At 38.4% G+C, this 21,144-nt stretch overlaps 3 protein-coding genes across 3 annotated transcripts in view; all 3 read left to right on the top strand.

Annotated features, from left to right (window-relative positions):
* The first annotated feature begins 107 nt into the window (after window positions 1-107).
* Window positions 108-2,895, top strand: LOC134677787 (uncharacterized). The gene is made up of 2 exons (XM_063536214.1): window positions 108-2,762; window positions 2,842-2,895. Exons 1-2 carry the CDS (start codon window positions 108-110, stop codon window positions 2,893-2,895), a joined length of 2,709 nt encoding a protein of 902 aa, XP_063392284.1.
* A 118-nt stretch (window positions 2,896-3,013) lies between these two features.
* LOC134677786 (uncharacterized) lies at window positions 3,014-5,657 on the top strand. Its single transcript, XM_063536213.1, has one exon. The coding sequence runs from the start codon at window positions 3,033-3,035 to the stop codon at window positions 5,655-5,657; it is 2,625 nt and encodes an 874-aa protein (XP_063392283.1). The 5' UTR covers window positions 3,014-3,032.
* Window positions 5,658-10,066: 4,409 nt separating this feature from the next.
* Window positions 10,067-21,144, top strand: part of LOC134678034 (putative fatty acyl-CoA reductase CG5065) — a 35,132-nt gene continuing 24,054 nt past the window's right edge. Inside the window, exon 1 of the mRNA XM_063536469.1 lies at window positions 10,067-10,200. Within this exon, the coding sequence (XP_063392539.1) occupies window positions 10,087-10,200 (114 nt within the window). The 5' untranslated portion in view covers window positions 10,067-10,086. The remainder of the gene's footprint in view (window positions 10,201-21,144) is intronic.

The following is a 21,144-nucleotide window of genomic DNA, read 5'->3' as shown; positions in this document are numbered from 1 at the left end:
TTGAACCGCGCACTAAGTAAGTTTCGAGCTACGTAATGTTTCGCACTCCTATAAGAACAAGAAGTCTAACACGCGCAGAGCGCGATGTAAAACCTGAGGTAATTAGAATGTCCAAGTCTTCGCCCTCGCACTCAACGACTATTCGACCAGCAGACACGACGTTCGTTGCTGGCAGCAGCCACATGGAAACCTCGGCGCACACCGATGTGCCGCACCCGCTGCCAGCGCACAGCATGGTATCTAAATCCTCGTCTGCCATACGGAAAAGGTTAGAATATGAGCGCGCTAAAGAAATGGCTAAGATTGACAAGCATTTGTTAGATTTGAAGTATGAGGCTGAACTAGCCGACCTAAAGTCAGAAAAATACAGTTTACACCAAAGTGGTAAAAGCTCACGTCACAGTTCCCGCGTAACCGACGCCAGTAAGAGCACTCGTCAAAATGTTGAAGACTGGATGGAGCGTAGCGCGCGAGAACTTGATCCGTTGCTGCCCGCCCCCGAGGATGATGATAACCTGGGCGACCGCAACCAGCCGGCACCTCCCCTCGCCGACTCTAATGGTACTATCAAGCTACTCGCAGCCGCAGTAAAGAATTTGACGATCGCCTCCACTAAAGATAAGTCACATGCCAACATTTTGAGCCGCATATGTACGCCGCGAGATTTACCGAAATATTCCGGCGATCCGCTCGAATGGCTGCAATTTAAACAAGCGTTTGAGGAGTCAACTGACGTTTGTAAATTTACCCCGAAGGAAAACTTATGGAGATTACGTAAGTGTCTGCAAGGACAAGCAAAAGAAACCGTGTCAGCCCTGCTTATGACCGCCGCCTCTCCTGATCGTATTATGGCGACACTTGAACTTCGTCACGGCGACCCCGAATGTATTATAAGCAGACTCATTCATGACATTAAGAAGCTTCAGACCATGTCCCAAGAGTACCAGAAAGATATTGTCAATTTTTCTGTCAAAGTTCAAAACTTTGTGGAGTCTGTGAAGGCAGTGGGGCGCGAGGAGTACGTGCAAGGGCTTAGCATTGTCCCATTGTTGATTTCCAAACTACCTCCAGTACTCGTTTCAAAGTGGTCGGACTATAGCTATCCACTTATCAAGGACGGAGCAAAGTCACGTTTGAATATTATGTCCGACTTTCTCAACATGGAGGCTCTCAAGATTGCCACGACCGCCAACGTTCATCTACAAAGTTATCGCCCTGAGCAGAATAAACAAAAGCAACACGATACTACTACTAAAGTTGCACCGAAAGCGCAAGCAATTTTATTGCAAACTGACCAACGCGACGACGAAGGGAAGAACGATAAGTGCCTCTTTTGCCGCACTCAATGTCACAAGTTGCCTGACTGTAAGAAGTTTAAACGCGCTTTACGTAAAGACAGATGGCGCCACGTTAAGAAGTACGGACTTTGCTACAAATGCATATCGCAACGCCACGATCGTGAGACTTGTTCTGCGCCTGCGTGCGACAAGGACGGATGCGGAGGTGCACACCACAGTCTATTGCACTACGTAGACATCAGCAAAGATGGCAAAGCTTCCACTTCGCGCCCGGTTGACGTTAACGTCAGCGCCTTGCCGCAGCCCGAGTCAACCTCAGTCACGGAGTCACCATCGAGTTCCACAATACAGTCATCGTCTGTAACTGAAGCTGCGACGTGCTCTATAAATACTGAAAAGCGCGTACTATTGAAAGTAGTTCCTGTCAACATTCACGGACCGAACGGCGTGTTTAGTACGACTGCATTTTTGGACGACGGGTCTTCAGTTTCGTTATTCAGCTCCGAGTTAGCAGCGCGCGCCGGCCTCACCGGCCGCAACGAATCCATGCGCGTGTGCGGCGCCTGGAAAGACGACGAGCTTGTGCACGAAGCAACTGTACTGACTTTACGTATTTCTAGTGCTAGTGGTAGTATACATGATTTAAATGTACGTAGCGTTCAACAATTGAGTATACCTGTACAAAATGTTAACTTAGTAGACTGCGACAAGTATGAGCATTTGAAAAAACTTAAAACTCAACTTCCTTTTGCTAAGATTTCTAAGCCAGAGTTGTTAATAGGTCAGGACAATTATAATTTACTTGTACCTTTAGAAGTATGCTTAGGGCCTGATAACGAACCGTCAGCTACACGCACCCCCTTAGGTTGGTGTGTCCATGGGCCGGTACATGTGCCGCGCGCGTCGCGGGCCGCACGATCAGCGCACGCCACGCTCAACCTCTGCGTGGTGCCTGAGGAAGACGCCGTCGCGCACGCACTGCGTGAGCTACACGACGAGGTACGCCGCTCGTTTGCGATCGACTCTTTGGGAGTTGCAGGTAAGCCTAGAGAGAATGCTGACGATGTGAAAGCGCAGGAAATGTTAGAAAAGTCTGCAGTGCTCACCAACGGCAGGTGGTCAGTGGGTCTTCCGTGGAAAGATCCGCACGTCAGCTTGCCCGATAGTTACCCTAGCGCATTTAAGCGGCTACAGGGTGTAGAAAAGAAAATGCTAGCTGATAAAGCTTATGGACTCAGGTACGAGGAACGTGTCAACCATTTGTTTGAAAACGATTTCGCACGGGAAATGGCCGACACGTCACTCACGCCTAACACATGGTACTTGCCACATTTCGGAGTTGACAATCCGAACAAGAAGAAGCTGCGTTTGGTTTATGACGCAGCAGCTAAAAGTCAAGGCAAGTCTCTAAATGACTTTCTTCTGACGGGTCCGGATTTACTCGTTTCCTTGTTCGGCATTATGGTTCGTTTTCGAGAGGATAGGGTAGCCGTAACCGGTGACATAAAAGATATGTTTTTGAGAATTAAAATTAATCCCGTAGACCAGAACACCCTCAGATTCCTGTGGCGAGGTAGGAACCCCACAGGCCCAGTGAAGACGTACGCGATGACGTCGCTGATTTTCGGCGCGAACTGCTCCCCCTTTATTGCCCAGTACATTAAGAACAAGAACGCTAGCAGGTTCGAATCTACGCTTCCAGCTGCCGTCTCTGCTATACACAGCCAGCACTATATGGACGACTATATTGATAGTCTGCCGGATGAAGCTACCGCCATCAGTATGGTAAAGAATATTCGCGATATTCACAGTGCGGGAGGTTTCGAAATCCGCAACTGGACGTGTAATAGCGCAAATGTGCTCGACACTATACCTAAGGATATTTTAGGTAATACAGCTGTGAGGTTTGGACTGGACGATCATGATGAAGGTGAGCGCACTCTTGGACTGATTTGGTACCCTGCCAAGGATGAACTGGGGTTCGATGTGTCATTCAAGCGCATTCCCGACAGCGTCATCAAAGGCGAACTGAGACCTACGAAGAGGGTTATGTTGCGTGTTATTATGTCAATTTTTGACATTTTTGGGTTCTTGTCACCATTTACTACACAAGGCAAAGTTATGTTGCAGGACGCCTGGCGTCTTCATATCGACTGGGACGATATTATTCCAGATGAATTGTATAAAAAATGGTGCAATTGGTTGGAATTACTGAAGGTTATTGGAGAAATTCGCCTGCTAAGATGGTACCAGTCATGCGCTGCCAGGTGTAAGATGGGCGATGAGTTGACCACAACTTTACCAAGCTCTTCCTTTCATGCCGTGACCGAGCAATGCTATAGTGACTTAGAACTGCATTTATTCAGTGACGCCTCACTTAAGGCAATGTCAGCGGTTGCGTACTGGCGTTGGAAGAGTAACGATCAGATATGTGTCGCGTTTGTTGCCAGCAAAAGCCGAGTATCTTCGGTGAAACCTCAAACTGTGCCGCGATTGGAACTTCAAGCTGCTTTACTAGCAGCTCGACTCGCTGACTCAATAGCGAAGGCACATCGTTTGCACGTTACACGGCGATACTTTTGGTGCGATTCAAGTACTGTGCCACACTGGATTGGCAACAACACTCGTCGATACAAGACTTTCGAAGCTAATAGATTAGGCGAGATCGACGACCTGTCACAAGCCTCTGAGTGGAGATATGTGCCAACAGGACTGAACGTGGCGGACATTGCTACAAGAGAAACGTTCAATTATCAGTCTTTTCTGAATGAGTGGTTCAAGGGACCCGAGTTTTTGTACAGCGATGAGACTTGCTGGCCAGCGAACGTCCTGGAACCCGAAAATGAAGTCGGCGCTGAAGCTTGCATGACCGTAGTAGAAAACTCACGTACATGTTTCCCGGTTCCTGACCCTGAGCGCTTCTCCTCGTGGCTACGATTTATGCGATCTACCGCTTGTGTTCTCAAGTTTGTAAATAAATGCAGAGGTATCGCACTTGATGACTACGCCCTGATGGAGGAAGCAAAGCAGTTAATCCTGCGCCAAGCTCAAGAAGATTCCTTTGCCAGTGACATACAAGCAGTAAAGGCAGGAAAAGACTTGCCACGCGATAGTCGGCTGCGAAATCTATCTCCATACTTGGACGAGAACAATGTTTTGCGCGTGAGTGGCCGCATTGATGCTGTTTCTGACGTACCTCAGGAAGCGAAAAGGCCCATTATTCTTGACGGACGGCATCCTACTGCCAAGCTTTTGGTCAAGCACTATCATGTGAAGGCTGCCCACGGACACCAAGAAGCGGTAGTAAATGATTTAAAACAAGAATTTTGGATAATTCACTTGCGACCTACCGTCAAAAATGTTGCGTCTCGTTGCATGCTCTGCAGGTTAAGAAAGGCTACCCCACAGGTGCCTCGGATGGGTGACTTACCTCAAGCGCGCATGGCGCATCATCAACGTGCCTTCACCTTTTGCGGGATCGATCTGTTTGGGCCCATGGAAGTCACAGTAGGCAGACGTCGAGAAAAACGTTACGGCGTTTTGTTTACTTGCCTAACAGTTCGTGCAGTCCACATAGAAGTTGTTCACACACTAACTACCGACTCATTGATTATGGCGCTTCGACGAATGGCGTCCCGACGCGGGTGGCCGTCGCATATTTATTTCGACAACGGCACGAACCTACGCGGAGCAGACGTCGAATTGCGAAGATCCATACAGGAGCTCGACGAAGAATCACTTAGAGCCGAAGCTCTTAACAATCAAGTTCGCTGGACTTTTATTCCGCCCGCCAGCCCCCATTGGGGTGGGGCGTGGGAGCGCTTGATTCGGACCGTGAAGCGATCTCTTCGTGTCATTTTAAAAGAACGAGCGCCTCGAGATGAAACTCTAAGCACTCTACTAGCGGAAGTAGAAGGTATTGTCAACGGTCGACCACTAACACACGTGTCGGTAGAGCCGGGCTCCTCTGACGCGCTTACGCCCAACCACTTTCTTATAGGCTCTTCGTCCAGGTTACCAATACATGGCGTATTTGACGATTCGGACTTAGCCTTAAGGAAGCAATGGCGAATAGCGCAGCGATTGGCCGACATGTACTGGAAGCGATGGATGAAGGAGTTCCTCCCGCTTCTGTTACCGAGAAAGAAGTGGCAACAGGAGCAGAAGCCAGTGAGTGTCGGGGACCTTGTGCTTGTGGTGGACCCTGACTCGCCTCGAAACGTGTGGCCACGAGGCCTGATAAAAAATGTCCTACCGGGAAAAGACGGTCGCATCAGGGTGGTCGACGTCAGCACCGCTACCGGCGTGCTGCGCCGGTCTGTGGCGCGCGTGGCTCCTGTACCTACCCTAGCTGATTAGTGCTAGTTTGCGCACTAGGGTGGGGAGTGTAGTTGACGGCCTCCTTTGATATCGATATACTTTTATACTTTTTCTATATTCTACTGTTTTTACTGTCACTAATGTCTTTCGGAAAATTACACCTATATTTTGCAAGATTTCCTCGTTTTTATTGCGAATCAAGCTCTGACCATTTCAGGTGTCATGGAGCACCTGGTTTTGTACCCTTGTGTACCCTTCAACGGCCAAGTCACACAACATTAACTATAATAATAAAGAAATCGCAGTAAGGAACCTTAGACTTGGCACGACTTTGTCTAGATTTCATTACTTTTTAGAGATAAACAAGCAGCTCCATCGAGACTTGGCTAGTTTTTTACAGAATGTTTTTGGTGGGATTTCACTTCTTTTTGTAGAAACCCCCTGGCACTGATTAAAATAACCGACTTGGTTTCACATTACATCTCAAAACTTTTTTGTAGTAAAAGCGTTGCGAGACTTGCACCTTTTTACATGTAATGTTTTTGATGGGATCTCATCTCTTTTTGTAGGCAGTCCTTCTTTTCGGGTACTCATACCCATACTATGTATACACATATCATAACTAAACATATCTTCATTCATACTCACATCGTACATCGTAGTGTACCTTTACTTTACCTACTATTTGTAGGAACTGCAACAGTAACTTTGTAATATCATATATTTATATGGGATTACAAACTTACTTATGCAGTTCTTAGATCTTTAAAACGTGACTGATATTGCAATATTTTTAGGTTTTTCCTTTATGTGGCCATTAAACCCTAACTCTGTACCAAATTTCAGCTCTCTGAGTTTATGGGAAGTACTAGTTCTATTCTGATGATCATGAGTGAGTTTCATAAATGCGAAACTTTGCTTTCGCTTAACTTCGGAACTAAATGACCTACAGACTTGAAATTTTGGATTTTAAGTATGTGATTATAGCTTACTGGATGACCAAAATTTCTGCGTTCTGGTCTTATCCAGAGGTTCTCAAATAGGGGCCTGAAAATGCGGCGAAATGGTTCCAGTAAAGGATGGTACGGCAGTGATTGCTTCGCGCTCGACTTGGCGGGGGCACTGCCGTGCCCCCCGATGGCGGGGGCACTGCCGTGCCCCCCGATGTAATTAAATTATCTTGGGAAACCCGCACTGAGTAATTGTGTCTTCGACGTATGTTACAGATCCATGATTAACTAATTACCCTGTAATTGGTTAATTACAAGGTTTAATAGCAGTAACTGGAGATTAAGAGATATATGGAATTTTACGTAATCTATTTCCGATGATTTGGTAATAATATTTTGTATTTATAAATGAGTTATTTATTCATACTCTACGACTATTTAGCCATAAAAACTGCGCCAAAATTGCGTCATATAAACGTTTGTATGCCTTAAATTGCATACCAATAAGTTTTAAGAAAAACGTTTGTAAAGCATATTTATGACTTATTTTTGCTAGTTGGGTAACTTTACCTATACTATACTACGTTAACCAGCAAATTGCTGAATTGATTATAATAAATAATAAATAACACCAAGAAAAGAAGCCCTCGTCCTATCGACCGAGTGAAAGCGAATGTCTCCATTTCAGGTTCGTCAATAATGAAATTAAAGGAAAAATAATATGTTTATTAAAATGTTTTGATGTAAGTACATATAGAAGGTTGTCCAAAAATGTTTTCGTATGTCTGTCTGCATTTTTCAATCGATTGGTGAGCAGTTTCGAGAATTATATAGAAATTTATGTCGTATTAAATAAATATATTAAAAACGGGTCACTCACGTTTTTTTTTGAGTGACCCGTTTTTAATATATTTGATATGTGTCTCACGGAAGTTTTGTTATAAAAATTTATGTCGGTTCATTTTTTTGGAAAATTTGCAAAATGGCGTAGTAGGGTTCGCGAGCTCTACAGCTCATAGAGTCACCCTACGAATCTTTGTTTCTTAAAGGATATACTTGGTCAAGCAGATCTTGTCAGTAGAAAAAGGCGGCAAATTTGAAAAATGTAGGCGCGAAGGGATAGTGTCTCATAGAAAATTTGAATTTCGCGCCTTTTTCTACTGACAAGATTTGCTTGACCATCTATAAATGCAAAATGGCGAAGCCCCCTCTATGGGCTCGCGAGCTCTGCAGCTCACGGAGTCATACTAGGAAGTTTTATAAATATTCGCAAAATTGCGAAGCCCCCTCTATGGGCTGGGGAGCTCTACTAGGAAGAAGATTCATCATCATCATCATCATCTCAGCCATAAGACGTCCACTGCTGAACATAGCTGCCCCTTTGGGGGGTGAATGCCATAATCGCCACGCTTGGCAGGCGGGTTGGCGATCGCAGTCGAGTACACCGAATTTGAGGGACGCTGCTGCCCGTCCACCGGTGGTCTTGGACGTAGTTTAAGGACATACCCGGGTCAGGAAGAAGATTAGTTTGTCAAAAAAAAAGCGGCCAAGTGCGAGTCGGACTCGCCCATGAAGGGTTCCGTAGCAGCAAGTAACATAATAAAATTGCGGTTTACGATTTATGACGATAAAAAAAAAACTACTTACTAGATCTCGTTCAAACCAATTTTCGGTGAAAGTTTGCATGGTAATGTACATCATATATTTTTTTAATTTTATCATTCTCTTATATTAGAAGTTACAGGGGGGGGGGGGGGGACACATTTTACCACTTTGGAAGTGTCTCTCGCGCAAACTATTCAGTTTAGAAAAAAATTATGTTAAAAACCTCAATATCATTTTTGAAGACCTATCCATAGATACACCACACGTATGGGTTAGATGAAAAAAAAAATTTTAAGTTTCAGTTCTAAGTAAGGGGGACCCCCATAATTTATTGATTTTTTTCTGTTTTTGTGTGAAAATCTTAACGCGGTTCACAGAATACATCTACTTACCAAGTTTCAACAGTATAGTTCTTATAGTTTCGGAAAAAAGTGGCTGTGACATACGGACGGACAGACAGACATGACGAATCTATAGGGTTCCGTCCGTTTTTTGCCATTTGGCTATGGAACCCTAAAAAGGCAAAAGTCAAAGATCTTTTATAGTACCTACTGTACCTAATCAAGGGATGTATCTTCAGATGTGTGAGCGGATATTGTGAGATTGCGTGTCGGACTATTGACAAAATTAACATGTAGTGGGTGGTTTGAAATTGTGATGTCTACCCCAAAGTTTTTCATAGACTCTTCGTCGGGTAAACAGTTACTGCTGGGACTTCAGTTAAGCCCGATTTAGACGATGCGAGAACTCGCATGCGAGTTTCACACCATTGCGGATTTTGATTGGTCGTTTGATTTGGACGTAATCCACAGTCCGCAATGTAACTAAAATCGCATGCGAGTTCGCGCGCCGTCTAAATCAGCCCTTAGGGGTCATCCATTAATTACGTCACACCAATTTCTAGGCTTTTTGACCCCCCCCCCCCCTTGTCACACTTGGTCACATTTGGCAAACCCCTCCCCCCCTAGTGTGACGTCACATTTTTTCTACGAAATCGCCAAATCGAATTAAGTAAACCTAAGTATTATTAATATTTTATCAAAATATAAATATGTATTAGTAATTTTATAACCCAAAACTGCTTAGGAAAGAAAATTAAACGAATAAAAACTATTTTCGTTTTAAAAACTTGTTATTTAAATGTACAGCGAACTAAATAATTTAATTTAAATTTTTCGGTTACTGATGAAGTTAAAGTGACGTCACAAAGTTTGTGTCTCCCCCCTCCCCCATGTCACAATATGTCACATTTTCTTGACCCCCTCCCACCCCCTAAACGTGTGACGTAATTAATGGATGACCCCTTAGCCGCGACCACGACCAGTGAAATCTGCTTCGAAACGTTGGAAATAAAGGTAGCAAAATAAATTCGCGATATACCTACCCGATTATTAAATAATTTTTCACCACACTAGCTCGGGAAGGCTTAGTTTGCACTTCAAGAACTGATAGCAAAGTTGCATATTATTCACATGTGAGGCAAAGTAATCAAATGCAAATTGTGAGTTCTTTTCTTATGTTGGCTGGTAGAATGTAGAATTGACTTTTAAATGATGATTATGGATGATAAATATTTAATAACATTCTTTTTTGTTTGATTTGGTTTGATTTTGTTTCATAATTTACATAGAGGCAAATATTCCTCGGGTTGGTGTGGTGAAAATATGTTTTAATATTATGTACCCATTTAAACCTAGTAATATGAAACCCATGACTAAACACTCATTAGCTAAAGCACCATACTCACGGCATACGCACTGTTATTATACAAACTTAACAATACCAACGGCGAACCAGCTAACTAGTCTCTCCCCAGACAAATTTTGCAGGTTTCATAGACAGCAGCGCCACATTCGACGGTAAATGTAAGTTGTTTTTGCAATAGCGCTCATTGCATACAAGATACCTTATTTATGTCGCTCGCTATGAGATTGCCATCATTTAGATATAGAACGTCGTACAATAGTGACCTATATTTATTTATTTTTTTAAATAGTGAGTGCGTTTCGTTCGTGTGTGACTGGCAGGTTTGTTTTTGAATTTATTTTTTATTTTCAAGTTGGTTATCGTGTGTTTTTGTTTTAATTTTGTGTGTTTTATTTGTGGCTGGCAGGTTTGTTTTTAATTATTTATTTTTATTTTACACAGTGTAAATAGAGAAAATTACCATTAATTTTTATAGTGTTTGTGCGAAATAGGTACATTTATTTATATTTTTACTTGAATAAAATTATACCAAAAATATTTTAAGTTCGAATTACGAAAAAGAAATTTAAACTTTCGAGGTTCATATGCTTAATTTATAGCCTAGTTTTGAAAGTTTATATACTTATGTAGGTACTTAGGTTTATAAGTTGTGTTGTTTCCTTCCGGTTTGCTTATTTTACGTGATTAGAAACGTTTACTTCATATTTAATGTTGTTTATTATGGTGGTCACGTTAGTAAACAAATTAACTGAATGAACATTATGTTACCATTGAGATGTGCAATAGCTGGCGACATGTGACAATTATATAGATAATTATGCATTTATATTAAAACTATAATCTGAAAAAGTTGAGGGGTTATTGATGGTAAGTAAATATTCTATAAGCGCTTAACTACCTACTCTCAAACAGACTTTTTTCATATATTTTTATTTATTTTCTATATACCCACATACATACATACATACATACACAACATACATACATATACATATATTTTTATTTATTTTTTAGACGGTTTACCCGAGTCAGTGATCAGTGCACCTTCGATAAACTCTTTTAAAAACAAACTCGATGAACACTTTCGTAGGCTACAAAACACAAGTGGACATTGATGTGCGCGTATCAGCTTTAAGCTGCCTGTGCATTTACATATAATAATATAATAATATAATGTTGCACAATTGACATAGGTCAACTTCTTTGAGTCAATTGAGCCATAGGCATTAGAATCTTGAACGCAAGCTCCTGATGACACTCCTCGGTACTACGGAGTGAAACATGTCGAGCATTTTTCGACTTAAAATACGCGAGTGACCCGTTCTCAATATAGGTATTTAATATGTCTGTGTCCAACGGAAGTTTTGTTATTTAAATTAGAATCTTGAGATAGGCTATCAAAAGTGTAGTGAAGTCCCTATCACTCCCTATCCCTACCTACTTAGGGCCCCCCCACATCTGGCGTCTTTCGAGCGTCGGCGTCTGTCGGCGTCGGTCCAGCGCTATGCAAAATGACGTCGCTGCGCAGTTGCGTCGACGCTGCGTCGACGTTGCGTCGACGTCGGCCATAGAATTGTAGACGCCGACGCTCGAAAGACGCCAGATGTGGGGGGGCCCTTAAACCTCTGGAGCGCCCTACTGTCACACGTGTGCTGGTAACTAGTATAGGAGTTCCATACTACGGTAATTCTGGGGCGCTCCACGGGTTAAATACCTAAAAACGATTTCTAGAATGTTGTACGTGAGGACCTATTGGGTTCCATGTTCCGTACTTCAAAAGGAAAAATCGGAACCCTTTTTTATACAGGATGTAACAAAAATAGCGTGCAACCGTTTTAAGAACATATTCGGTATCGAGTACTTATTAGGAAAAAAGTAAAAGATAAATTTCTTTGACAAAAGGGCTTATGGGCTCAAGTTCATATTAAACTAAAAAAAATAACGATGAGACTTCTTTGGCGCAGTACTTAACAGTACTTACATACAGTCAAGGAATTTAAATTCCGACCCATTTCGTACTTTGTCACAGTGACAATCAATATGAAAGCCGCTAGAGACCTCATACGGTTGTCACTGTGACAAAGTACGAAATGGGTCGGAATTTAAATTCCTTGACTGTACATATCATGTACTTACATATTACATTTAGACTGCTAAAATCATAAGTAAGTGCTAGAATGCTAAGGTCATTTTAATATCCGCTTACTTACTTATTAACTGTTTAAATATTCCGTGAAGGAAAATTTCCTGAGTCATCATTACGATACCAAGGAATTTGAGAGAAACGAAATCCAATTAATAAATTTGTTGTAATGTATATAGACTAATTGTAAGTACATGTAGTTAGTTAATGTCATTAATAATTAGTTAATTATGAAATAAAACTATTTAGACTGATTACTTCACGTATAATTAACGTATTAAGTTTATAGTTAAATAGGATTTAAAATTAAATATATATAGTCAATTTAAATTAATTATAGGTATGAGTTAAAATTACTTATAACAAAATATATACTATGAGTTCAATAGTACAGTCGCTATCAGATATATCAGAGCGGTCAAGACGCTCACAAACATCTGAACACGCCTCTATTTGTCGAGGTGTTAGAGTGCGCGTTCAGATATTGTGAACACCTTGGCCGCTCCGATATATCTGATGGCGACTGTACCCATCAATAGCCATTTTAAAATTTGATATGTAGGAAAAGGATATTTTTGTAAGGGAAATATTGCCGACCAGTATCGATGTCGAGAATATTGCCAAAAAAAAACATATTTACTACAAAACAAAAGTGTGAGCTAAAGAACAGTCAAATAAAGATATGGCCAAACCGTGTTTTTATCTAATACTCTGAAAATTCTCTTTAAAATTTTGCTCATTAGGTCTATCGGTTATATCACTAGCTATTTTAAACAAAAATTACACTGCTATAGTATTTTTTTAACAACATACACTAGAAAATAAATAGAAATTAAACATGTTTTCGTGTTTTTTTTTATCAAGCGAACTTTTCTTAAGATTTTAGTTAAAGCCCTAGGTTGCAAAATATAGTCTCGTTTCTGTACGATTTTGTTCCTGGCATTTGCTCTTGATTAAAATGTATAAAAACTTTTAGCCGCCTCTTTAGTCATTGTCATTAAAGGTGACAGTACGGTGTCATCTATTGGGCATTAGCACGTGTGGCACTAGGAGGTTTACCTAATTAAGTCAATAAATTAGCAATCTCTGTAGCATGTACGTGTGTATGTATGTAGTATTGTAACCTGGTGCAGATATGAGTTTCTAAATAAAAAAATATTTAGACTCTATTGTGTGGCTAGTTCTCACAGTCTGTGGGAATTGTTTAGCATTCCTAAATAATTAATCTAGTTAAGCACTAAAATGGCCTGTGATATATGTGTAATATGTAAGAGTTTAAAAACAATTAAATAAAGAAAAGTTTAACTTACTGTGAGTCTGAGTAGTGATGGCAGGTTGATAAATTTTTTTGTACACTAAATTATTTCGGAAAAGCCCAATAGTTTTGAGATAAAAATTCTTACATTTAGAAATACCTCCACGCCTAAGAAAAAGCTACAACTATTTATCTACTAAATCGAGAAGTAAATTATTTTACTGCTATTTTGTACGTCGAATGTAAACTTATTAGATCTGTTAATTAAACTATAGAAAAACTTAAGGATATTGGCAATAGCGTATAATATCGGCTTTTTGTATTTTTTATGCAGAATTTTTAGTACTAAGGAGGCGATGAGGCTTAAATCGTGTATTTTTTTAATCTTTACCGGTTCAGGGGTTAATGTACAAAAGGCGAAATTAATGTCATTAGGCATTCTCTACCAGTCAACCTTAGCTCAAAGCAGAAAAGATAATAATATAACTGTTGCAAAGGTCTATGAACACCCAAGCGCATAGCCTTGAAAAGGCCATCGCAACGAGCAAGCTTAACTAAAAATATACCACGGATGCTTACTCCGACCGCAAGAGAAATAAAAGTTATGGCTGAAGCCTTAGGGGACACACAGTGGGCTTAGCCAGGCGTGGCTCACTCCGCGATTTCGTCGCTTTGCAACAGGTAGAGCTACAAGTACCTACATCCGTCCCACACCAATTTTGGTGGCTAGCCATAAGCCGCGCGTGGCGCTGTCGCCACCTAGCGGCCATATCTGTCCTGATCGTAACAGATGCGTTTTGTTAGAGAGTGAGTCTTCTGTAATAGTTCTATTATTTATTCTGTGGCTGGCATAGCACACGAGCGCCGTCACATTATCTCGTCGATCTCTAATTAAGACAGTTTGGTCAAAATTATTTTCGTTGTCTTGTTTGTAAACACTCTCTCACACTTCTTTTTTTTAGCTTTTATCTAATATATAAAAAAAATGATGATCGATGAAAAAAATGATGTCTTTCTAGCCGTAGATTATATTTATCTTGAAAAAAAAACTAAATTTCATCCTATACAAAAAGCCGTCACATTTTTAGGGGACAAAAACAAGACAGCGTATTTTATTGCTATCAATTTCTTTCATATATTTACTGTGTCGTGTTATTAATCACCACATATTGTTTTGATATGTCATAAGATTATCGCATACGTGAGGTGGTTTTAAAACGAGCAATACAAATAAAATAAATGGCGGAGTAGGCCAAAGACACGTCTGCAAAATAAATAAATAAAACAAAGATCCTCTGGAACGTTCTGTGTATAAGAGTTGTTTAATTATATATCTTAACTACGTTGGAATACGGTCTTTATTTCAAAAGAACTTAAAATATGATGCTATTTTTTAATTGAGCTGGTTTTCTAGCTGTAGCGGGATACAATTTATATTTATAATTTCAATATTGATTTTGTTTATGTTATTGTCCATTTATTGTAAACTACGTGTATGTGAGGTGTGCAATAAAGAGTATTGTATTGTATTGTATTGTATTGTATTGACCCGTATGCTGTGTCGTAGTATGGATTAAGTATATGTAAGTGTAAGGCACTGGTCCCACCGCGAGCTAGTAAGCTATGAGCTATCGGCTATAAACACGAATAAAAGATAAGCACTCCCGTGTAAATAAAAGAGACACGGCGATATTTATAGCTCACCGCTGGGCGAGTAACTATAAATATCGCCGTGTCTCTTTTATTCACACGGGAGTGCTTATCTTTTGTTCGTGTTTATAGCCGATAGCTCATAGCTTACTAGCTCGCGGTGGGACCAGTGCCTAAGTTGGGGTGTCCCTTATTTTACGATTTTCAGAAATAAATAACGCATACCCCCTAAATCAGTTTCTTTTATCCCAAAACACTCTGTAAAAAAATTCAGATTCCTGTAACTGTAACCCGTGTCGACTTTCATTTTCCCATACAATGTATGAAAATGACAATTTTTTTCTTTCTTTTTCATTTCAATTTTGTATAATATTGCAATATTTATAAACTGAAATATTGCAATATTATACAAAATCGAACACAAAACCAATAAAAAATGATCAAAGTGTCTGGCTCTGGACAAATTTCTCCATAGTAATTTGTATGGGAATTTCAGTTGTAAGTCGGCACGGGTTCTTGTTACTGTACTAGAATATCCTGAAAAAAAAATTCATGGTGGTTTGGAGTAGTATCGTTATACGTATTTAGGGCGTATGCGTTGTTAATTTAAAAAATCCCAAAATAAGGGACACCCTAGTGTAAGTGTATCGTCTGACTGTGCTGTTTTCTGAGTCACTGGGTAAAACAAAAAGTTGACTGACCTACAAATACGTCAGTGGAAATATAATAAACCGGCCACTTCCTTACTATAATACTTATTGGTTGCCGATCTCGTCGCATATTAATTGATTGTCCTAATGTAATGTTACGCATAAAATTCTTTACAGTACATATGGTCCTATTTTCCCGCACTAGTGCGTAAAATAGCACTTTTCGTGCGATGTCAAAAGTTTAAAGGGCCATATGTACTGTAAAACGTTGTACGATACACATGCGAATAGTTAGGTAATTCGCAACTCGTGTCGATTTAAAAGACTCCCTTCGGTCGTGTTTTAATTTATCGCCACTCGTTTCGAATTTCCTCTTTTTCGCACTTGTATCGTAAATAACTATTTCGCATGATTTTTCTCCAGCTGAAACAATGAGTATTTTTGAAAATATTTTGCATAGGTTGTGTACAATAGGGTAGGTTAGGTTAGGTTTGTTTTATAATTTTTCAGAAATGATATTAGTTTCAGCATATAATCGAAAAAAGGATAAAATTAGTTTATATACACATGCACATGCATTCGTAACTACATATATGTATGTATATAGAACACGGAAATAACGTATTATTACATAATTTAATTAAACCGTTGCACTTCACTTTTACACTGAATTGTCGACCTTGAATAAACAAATTTACAAAAACAGTCGGTGGAATCATTAAACAATCAATGTTTCATGAATTAAAAGCGGATTTTGAATGCAGTTCTGTTGAAAGACGGCAAAGTTAAATTTGTATTGAAATGTTCTTACAAAATGCGTTTGATGTGTGAGGAAAGTAGGAAGTAAAAATATAAATACAAGATGTTTTTGTAATGTACTTAAGTATATTTAAAATTTCGTTACGTATTAAAGCCAATAAATAATTTTAAAATTTCTAATGAATTGTAAATTCTTTCATTTATTATTAGACACTAAAATAAACAGACAATTTACTTAGGAATTTAATTGTAACTAAAATTTAATTAAGTTTATTAGAAATCAACCAGGACAATGGAAATGCATAATACGCATTTATTTAGTGCCTTAGAGATCAATTAGAATCGTTAAGTTTAATTTTATTACTTCATTAAATATTAGACTTTAATTACTCGCTATTTAATTGCTAACTTTGTATATTAAGAGGATAGTGGACAACAGTTTCTTCATACAATCGTAGTCCCCATTATCCTCTCTGGATATTGACATTATGGAAAATATTTCTACACATTTTATTGTATCTTATATACGGACCATAGCCATGCCCTTTCATTTGACTTATTTATATTTTTTGATTATTCCATTTATTTATTTTTCTTCTTAGGCTAGGTTATTTATAACATGAATATAAAAGTAAAATACAAAAACACATAAAAAACAATAAAAAATAAGTATAAACACATTATAAAAAACCTAACCTAGGGTGCCGCATATTTGTTGATTATTATTAAAGTTAGGACCGAACTTTTTTATGAACATAAACTATAAACTCTGTCTCGTTTCCTAGTCGTCACTGTGTCGTATCCGTCACATATAAATTGTCACTAATTGTGCTCGTAAGAGTAACATTGCAAAGCTGCGTTTGCAAGGCCGTTGCACTCACCAAACCGTATTATTGCGTACCTATCTAAACTAAACAAGGCAATAATTACATCGATATCCGAAATATAATCAGACATTATTTCTTTCGGTTGTCTGGAAGAGATCGCTTTTTAGCGATAAGACCGCCTGTTGTTACCTAGTCTTATAGAAATAGGAATAGAGAATTTTTATTTGGCGTAAAAAAAAACATACATTTGGTAGGTACAACATTATGTTTGTATTTCGATTTTTGTAATTTTTTTAAACTTTATGGTGCAGTAGAGGATATTTACTTACATTAAAGGATATTTACTAAATATAATTAGTATTTATTTCCACTAATTGATAAAAGAACATTAAAACTAAATATAAAAAGTAGGAAAATATTGCCGTTAATATTGCCAAAAAATTATATAGGCAATATTTTCATTTAAACTTTTATTGTCACAGTATGTTGTCCCATTTTTTTGTCATTATTGTCAAATGATGGCACACAAAACTCACTACGTCATTCCCTAAAGGTTCGTCCACACTGACCATATGACCACTGACGTAAATAAATCGAGCAATCTTCGACTTAAAATACGTGAGTGACCGTTTTAATATATCGGGTCACTCACGCAATTTACACATGTTTATTTTCGTTGTTTGTGTATTTATAATGACGTAACTCCTCAAGTTATTGAAGTAATAAAATCCTCATAACTATGACTAATTCATTACAAAATAATGCATAAACATGATACATTGAAGTACATCACTTAATGAAAGTTCATTGTATGGCATTAAATTAACACGTCTTTCGCAAAAGCAAAGTTCAGACTTATCTAATCGGACTGACTATCCAAAAATATGTGAACAATAAATGTACCTAATTTAGAAAAGGAGATCATAATTAAACAAATATTAAAGTAAGTTGGTATTTTTAATGAAAGGGTACAATCGTGTTGTTATTTAATATACAAAGTTGGCTTTATATTTTTTTTTCAAATACTAAGTTTTTATTGAATTAGTACAGTTAGACCAAGCTAAGTTGGCAGCGATTTTGATAGCCTATACTAGACTGTGCAAGTGTTATTTAAACGTCATAATTTCATAGAAGTCTTTTTTAGGAATTTATTAATCTATCAAAATGTAAATTTAATTACTCCATAATGTATATTTTATTTTGCGTGACATTGACTTTTTTCAGAATTGTTTACTCAATAACTAAATAAAATAGAGAAACTCAAATATTTGTGATAAAAAAAATCGTGTCGTTAGGAGGATAAATAAAAAACCTTATGTAATACCTAACTATAATAAATAATAAGCTAATAACTTCACATGATTATATATAAAAATAATACGTTTACTTGATTAGAACCACAGAATAAATAAGAGTACTAGGTACAGAAGACTCACTCTCTAACAAAACGCGTCTTTTACGATCAGGACAGATATGGCCGCTAGGTGGCGACAGCGCCACGCGCGGCTTATGGCATATCCCAAAATTGGTGTGGAACGGATGTACTTTTAGCTACCTGTAGTAAAGCGACGAAATCGCGGAGTGAGCCACGCCTGTTAGAACAGAGTATGACATCAACGATAATTACGTTGACGCCACGTTAAATAGCGTATTTACATACAAACATACATAACCATACTATGTACACACATCCGTATGAGATCTTTGTCTTCGGTAGGCAAGCCTATTCAGTTCATTATTAAACGGTCGATTATTGACATTGAAATAGCTGTCGACTGGTAGTTGGTATCATATTGCAATGAAATTAAAAAAAAAATGGGCAATCGGTGAAAATAGTAAAAAAATAGGGACAACTTGGCCTACATAGACTATACATTTGTCTATATAAAAGATATATACTCGTACAGTTCTGAAAATAATACTTAAAAACTTATTTAAATCCCAAATGTTAAACACATACCAATGCGGTTTTCTGTGATGTTAAATTACTAAACGTTCATGATACAAATTATAGTAGAATTATGATTTAATGCTATTTAAGGCGAAGACCTCCTGAGTCTAAATGTACATTACAATGTACATATTCATGCAATCTTATTTGAACTTTCATGGAACAAATAAAGTAGCATTTCTTTTGTTTAATTGTTTTTTAAAACAAACTTTGTTCCAATTTACTTATTAGATTAAGGTTCAAATTAAAAGTTGAATAAAATATGGTTGTCTGTAAAGTCGGTTTACAGACGATAATTTTGCGTGATAACCTGATAACGTCATAAGAAATATTACGTAACGTTACCATGGAGATTTGTCCACAACGTTACCATGGAGATCCGTCCACAACGTGACACTTTTTCGTGCATGCTACCGGTGTTCATCGATTTATAAGACGTTATCACGTCAAAATTTTTTTATGGTGGGTCTTACGAGGATATATTATACTGTTGTCTAGTACATGGGTAGCTTACCGTAGGATTAGCACATCTACCATCAGTTTGGCATTGATATAAACGCTATCGTGAGCGTTATTTACTTTCGATAGGTAATTTACCGTTTACTCGTACTAATGAAATAATAATTCTGGCTCTTTTTTTAGTATATTTTCTTTATTTCTTTATTCTGAACAATAATTATTTTGTCGAACATTGAATTGCTTAATACCTAATTAAAATTATGTACATTGCTATCAAAAAATAAAATAAATACTGGAGTATATAAAATTACAGAATAACAATTACAAATGTCAACAGTTATTACAATATTATTAGAATGAAAATTCACAGCACGCATCCAAATTAAAAATTAGTCACTTACTAGAAAATAATAGTTATATAGTTAGAAAGGGACAGTATCGTTTGGAGTGGAGTGAAGTTAGGCACATAAGACCGTAAAGAAACGTAAAACGTGACATACGGCACGGCAAAGTAAATGAAAAATACTCTGCCAACTGATGGTAGAGGCTTAGGTCGGTCTGTGTACATTGTCCTACTTATAATTAGTTATTTGTACAACAAGAGATCAAAGTTTGATATTTCTTCGAGTGCTTATTTTGAGTCCCGTGCAAGCGAAAGATTCTATAATAGATGTTGTATAATAGACCCCGCATGTTGAAATGACATTTGACTATAAAAGTCACTTGAATGACATTTTGTCTCACTCAGTGAGCAAAATACGATTTTGCTCACTCATACTGTCTCACTAAGTGAGCAAAATGCGATTTTGCTCACTGAGTCATTTTGCTCACTGTTTTTAAGAAGCAAAGTACCCTTGTTCGAGCTGCTGAGGTTAAATAGTTATTTGTACAACAAGAGATCAAAGTTTGATATTTCTTCGAGTGCTTATTTTGAGTTCCGTGCAAGCGAAAGATTCTATAATAGATTCACGAGCGTAGCGAGTGAATCTAATTTAGAATCTTGAGCGTAGTAAGGGATTCAAAAGCGCACGAGATGTAAATAACTTTGATCTCGTGTAGTACACAAAATTTTTCACTCTAAGCAGTGAGAACATACCTAGAGGGACAGAGATAATAGAACCCAAGTATATCGAACTTGTATTAGACCCCGCATGTTGAAATGACATTTGACTATAAAAGTCACTTGAATGACATTTTGTCTCACTCAGTGAGCAAAATGCGATTTTGCTCACTCATACTGTCTCACTAAGAGACCAAAATGCGATTTTGCTCACTGAGTGAGACAAAATGACTCAGTGAGCAAAATCGAATTTTGCTCACTGTTTTTAAGAAGCAAAGTACCCTTGTTCGAGCTGCTGAGGTGAAAAATAATTTACTTTATTTATTTACTGAGCAGGCTCATCATCTCTGTTCGTTACTTACCTGTTATAATAATGCGATGGCACGAATCTTAGAGGCCTATTCAAACTTACGTTGTATCATCAAAATGATATTTATAATAATGATGTCAGTCGCGCGTGCATTTCGCTCGTACTTGTCCGTACACGTATTGGGGCAATGTCACTTAAAA

Source organism: Cydia fagiglandana, chromosome 27 (assembly GCF_963556715.1).
Source record: "Cydia fagiglandana chromosome 27, ilCydFagi1.1, whole genome shotgun sequence".
NCBI lineage: Eukaryota > Metazoa > Arthropoda > Insecta > Lepidoptera > Tortricidae > Cydia > Cydia fagiglandana.
The sequence above is the reverse complement of the archived record's forward strand: the minus strand, read 5'-3'. Positions and strand labels throughout refer to the sequence as shown.

Excerpts from the sequence above, each read along its gene's own strand:
- LOC134677787 (XM_063536214.1), top strand. The coding sequence starts at position 108 with ATGTCCAAGTCTTCGCCCTCGCACTCAACGACTATTCGACCAGCAGAC. Across the intron at positions 2,763-2,841 it reads TTTCCTTGTTCGGCATTATG|ACCAGAACACCCTCAGATTC; the intron begins GTTCGTTTTCGA and ends TTAATCCCGTAG.
- LOC134677786 (XM_063536213.1), top strand. The coding sequence starts at position 3,033 with ATGGACGACTATATTGATAGTCTGCCGGATGAAGCTACCGCCATCAGT.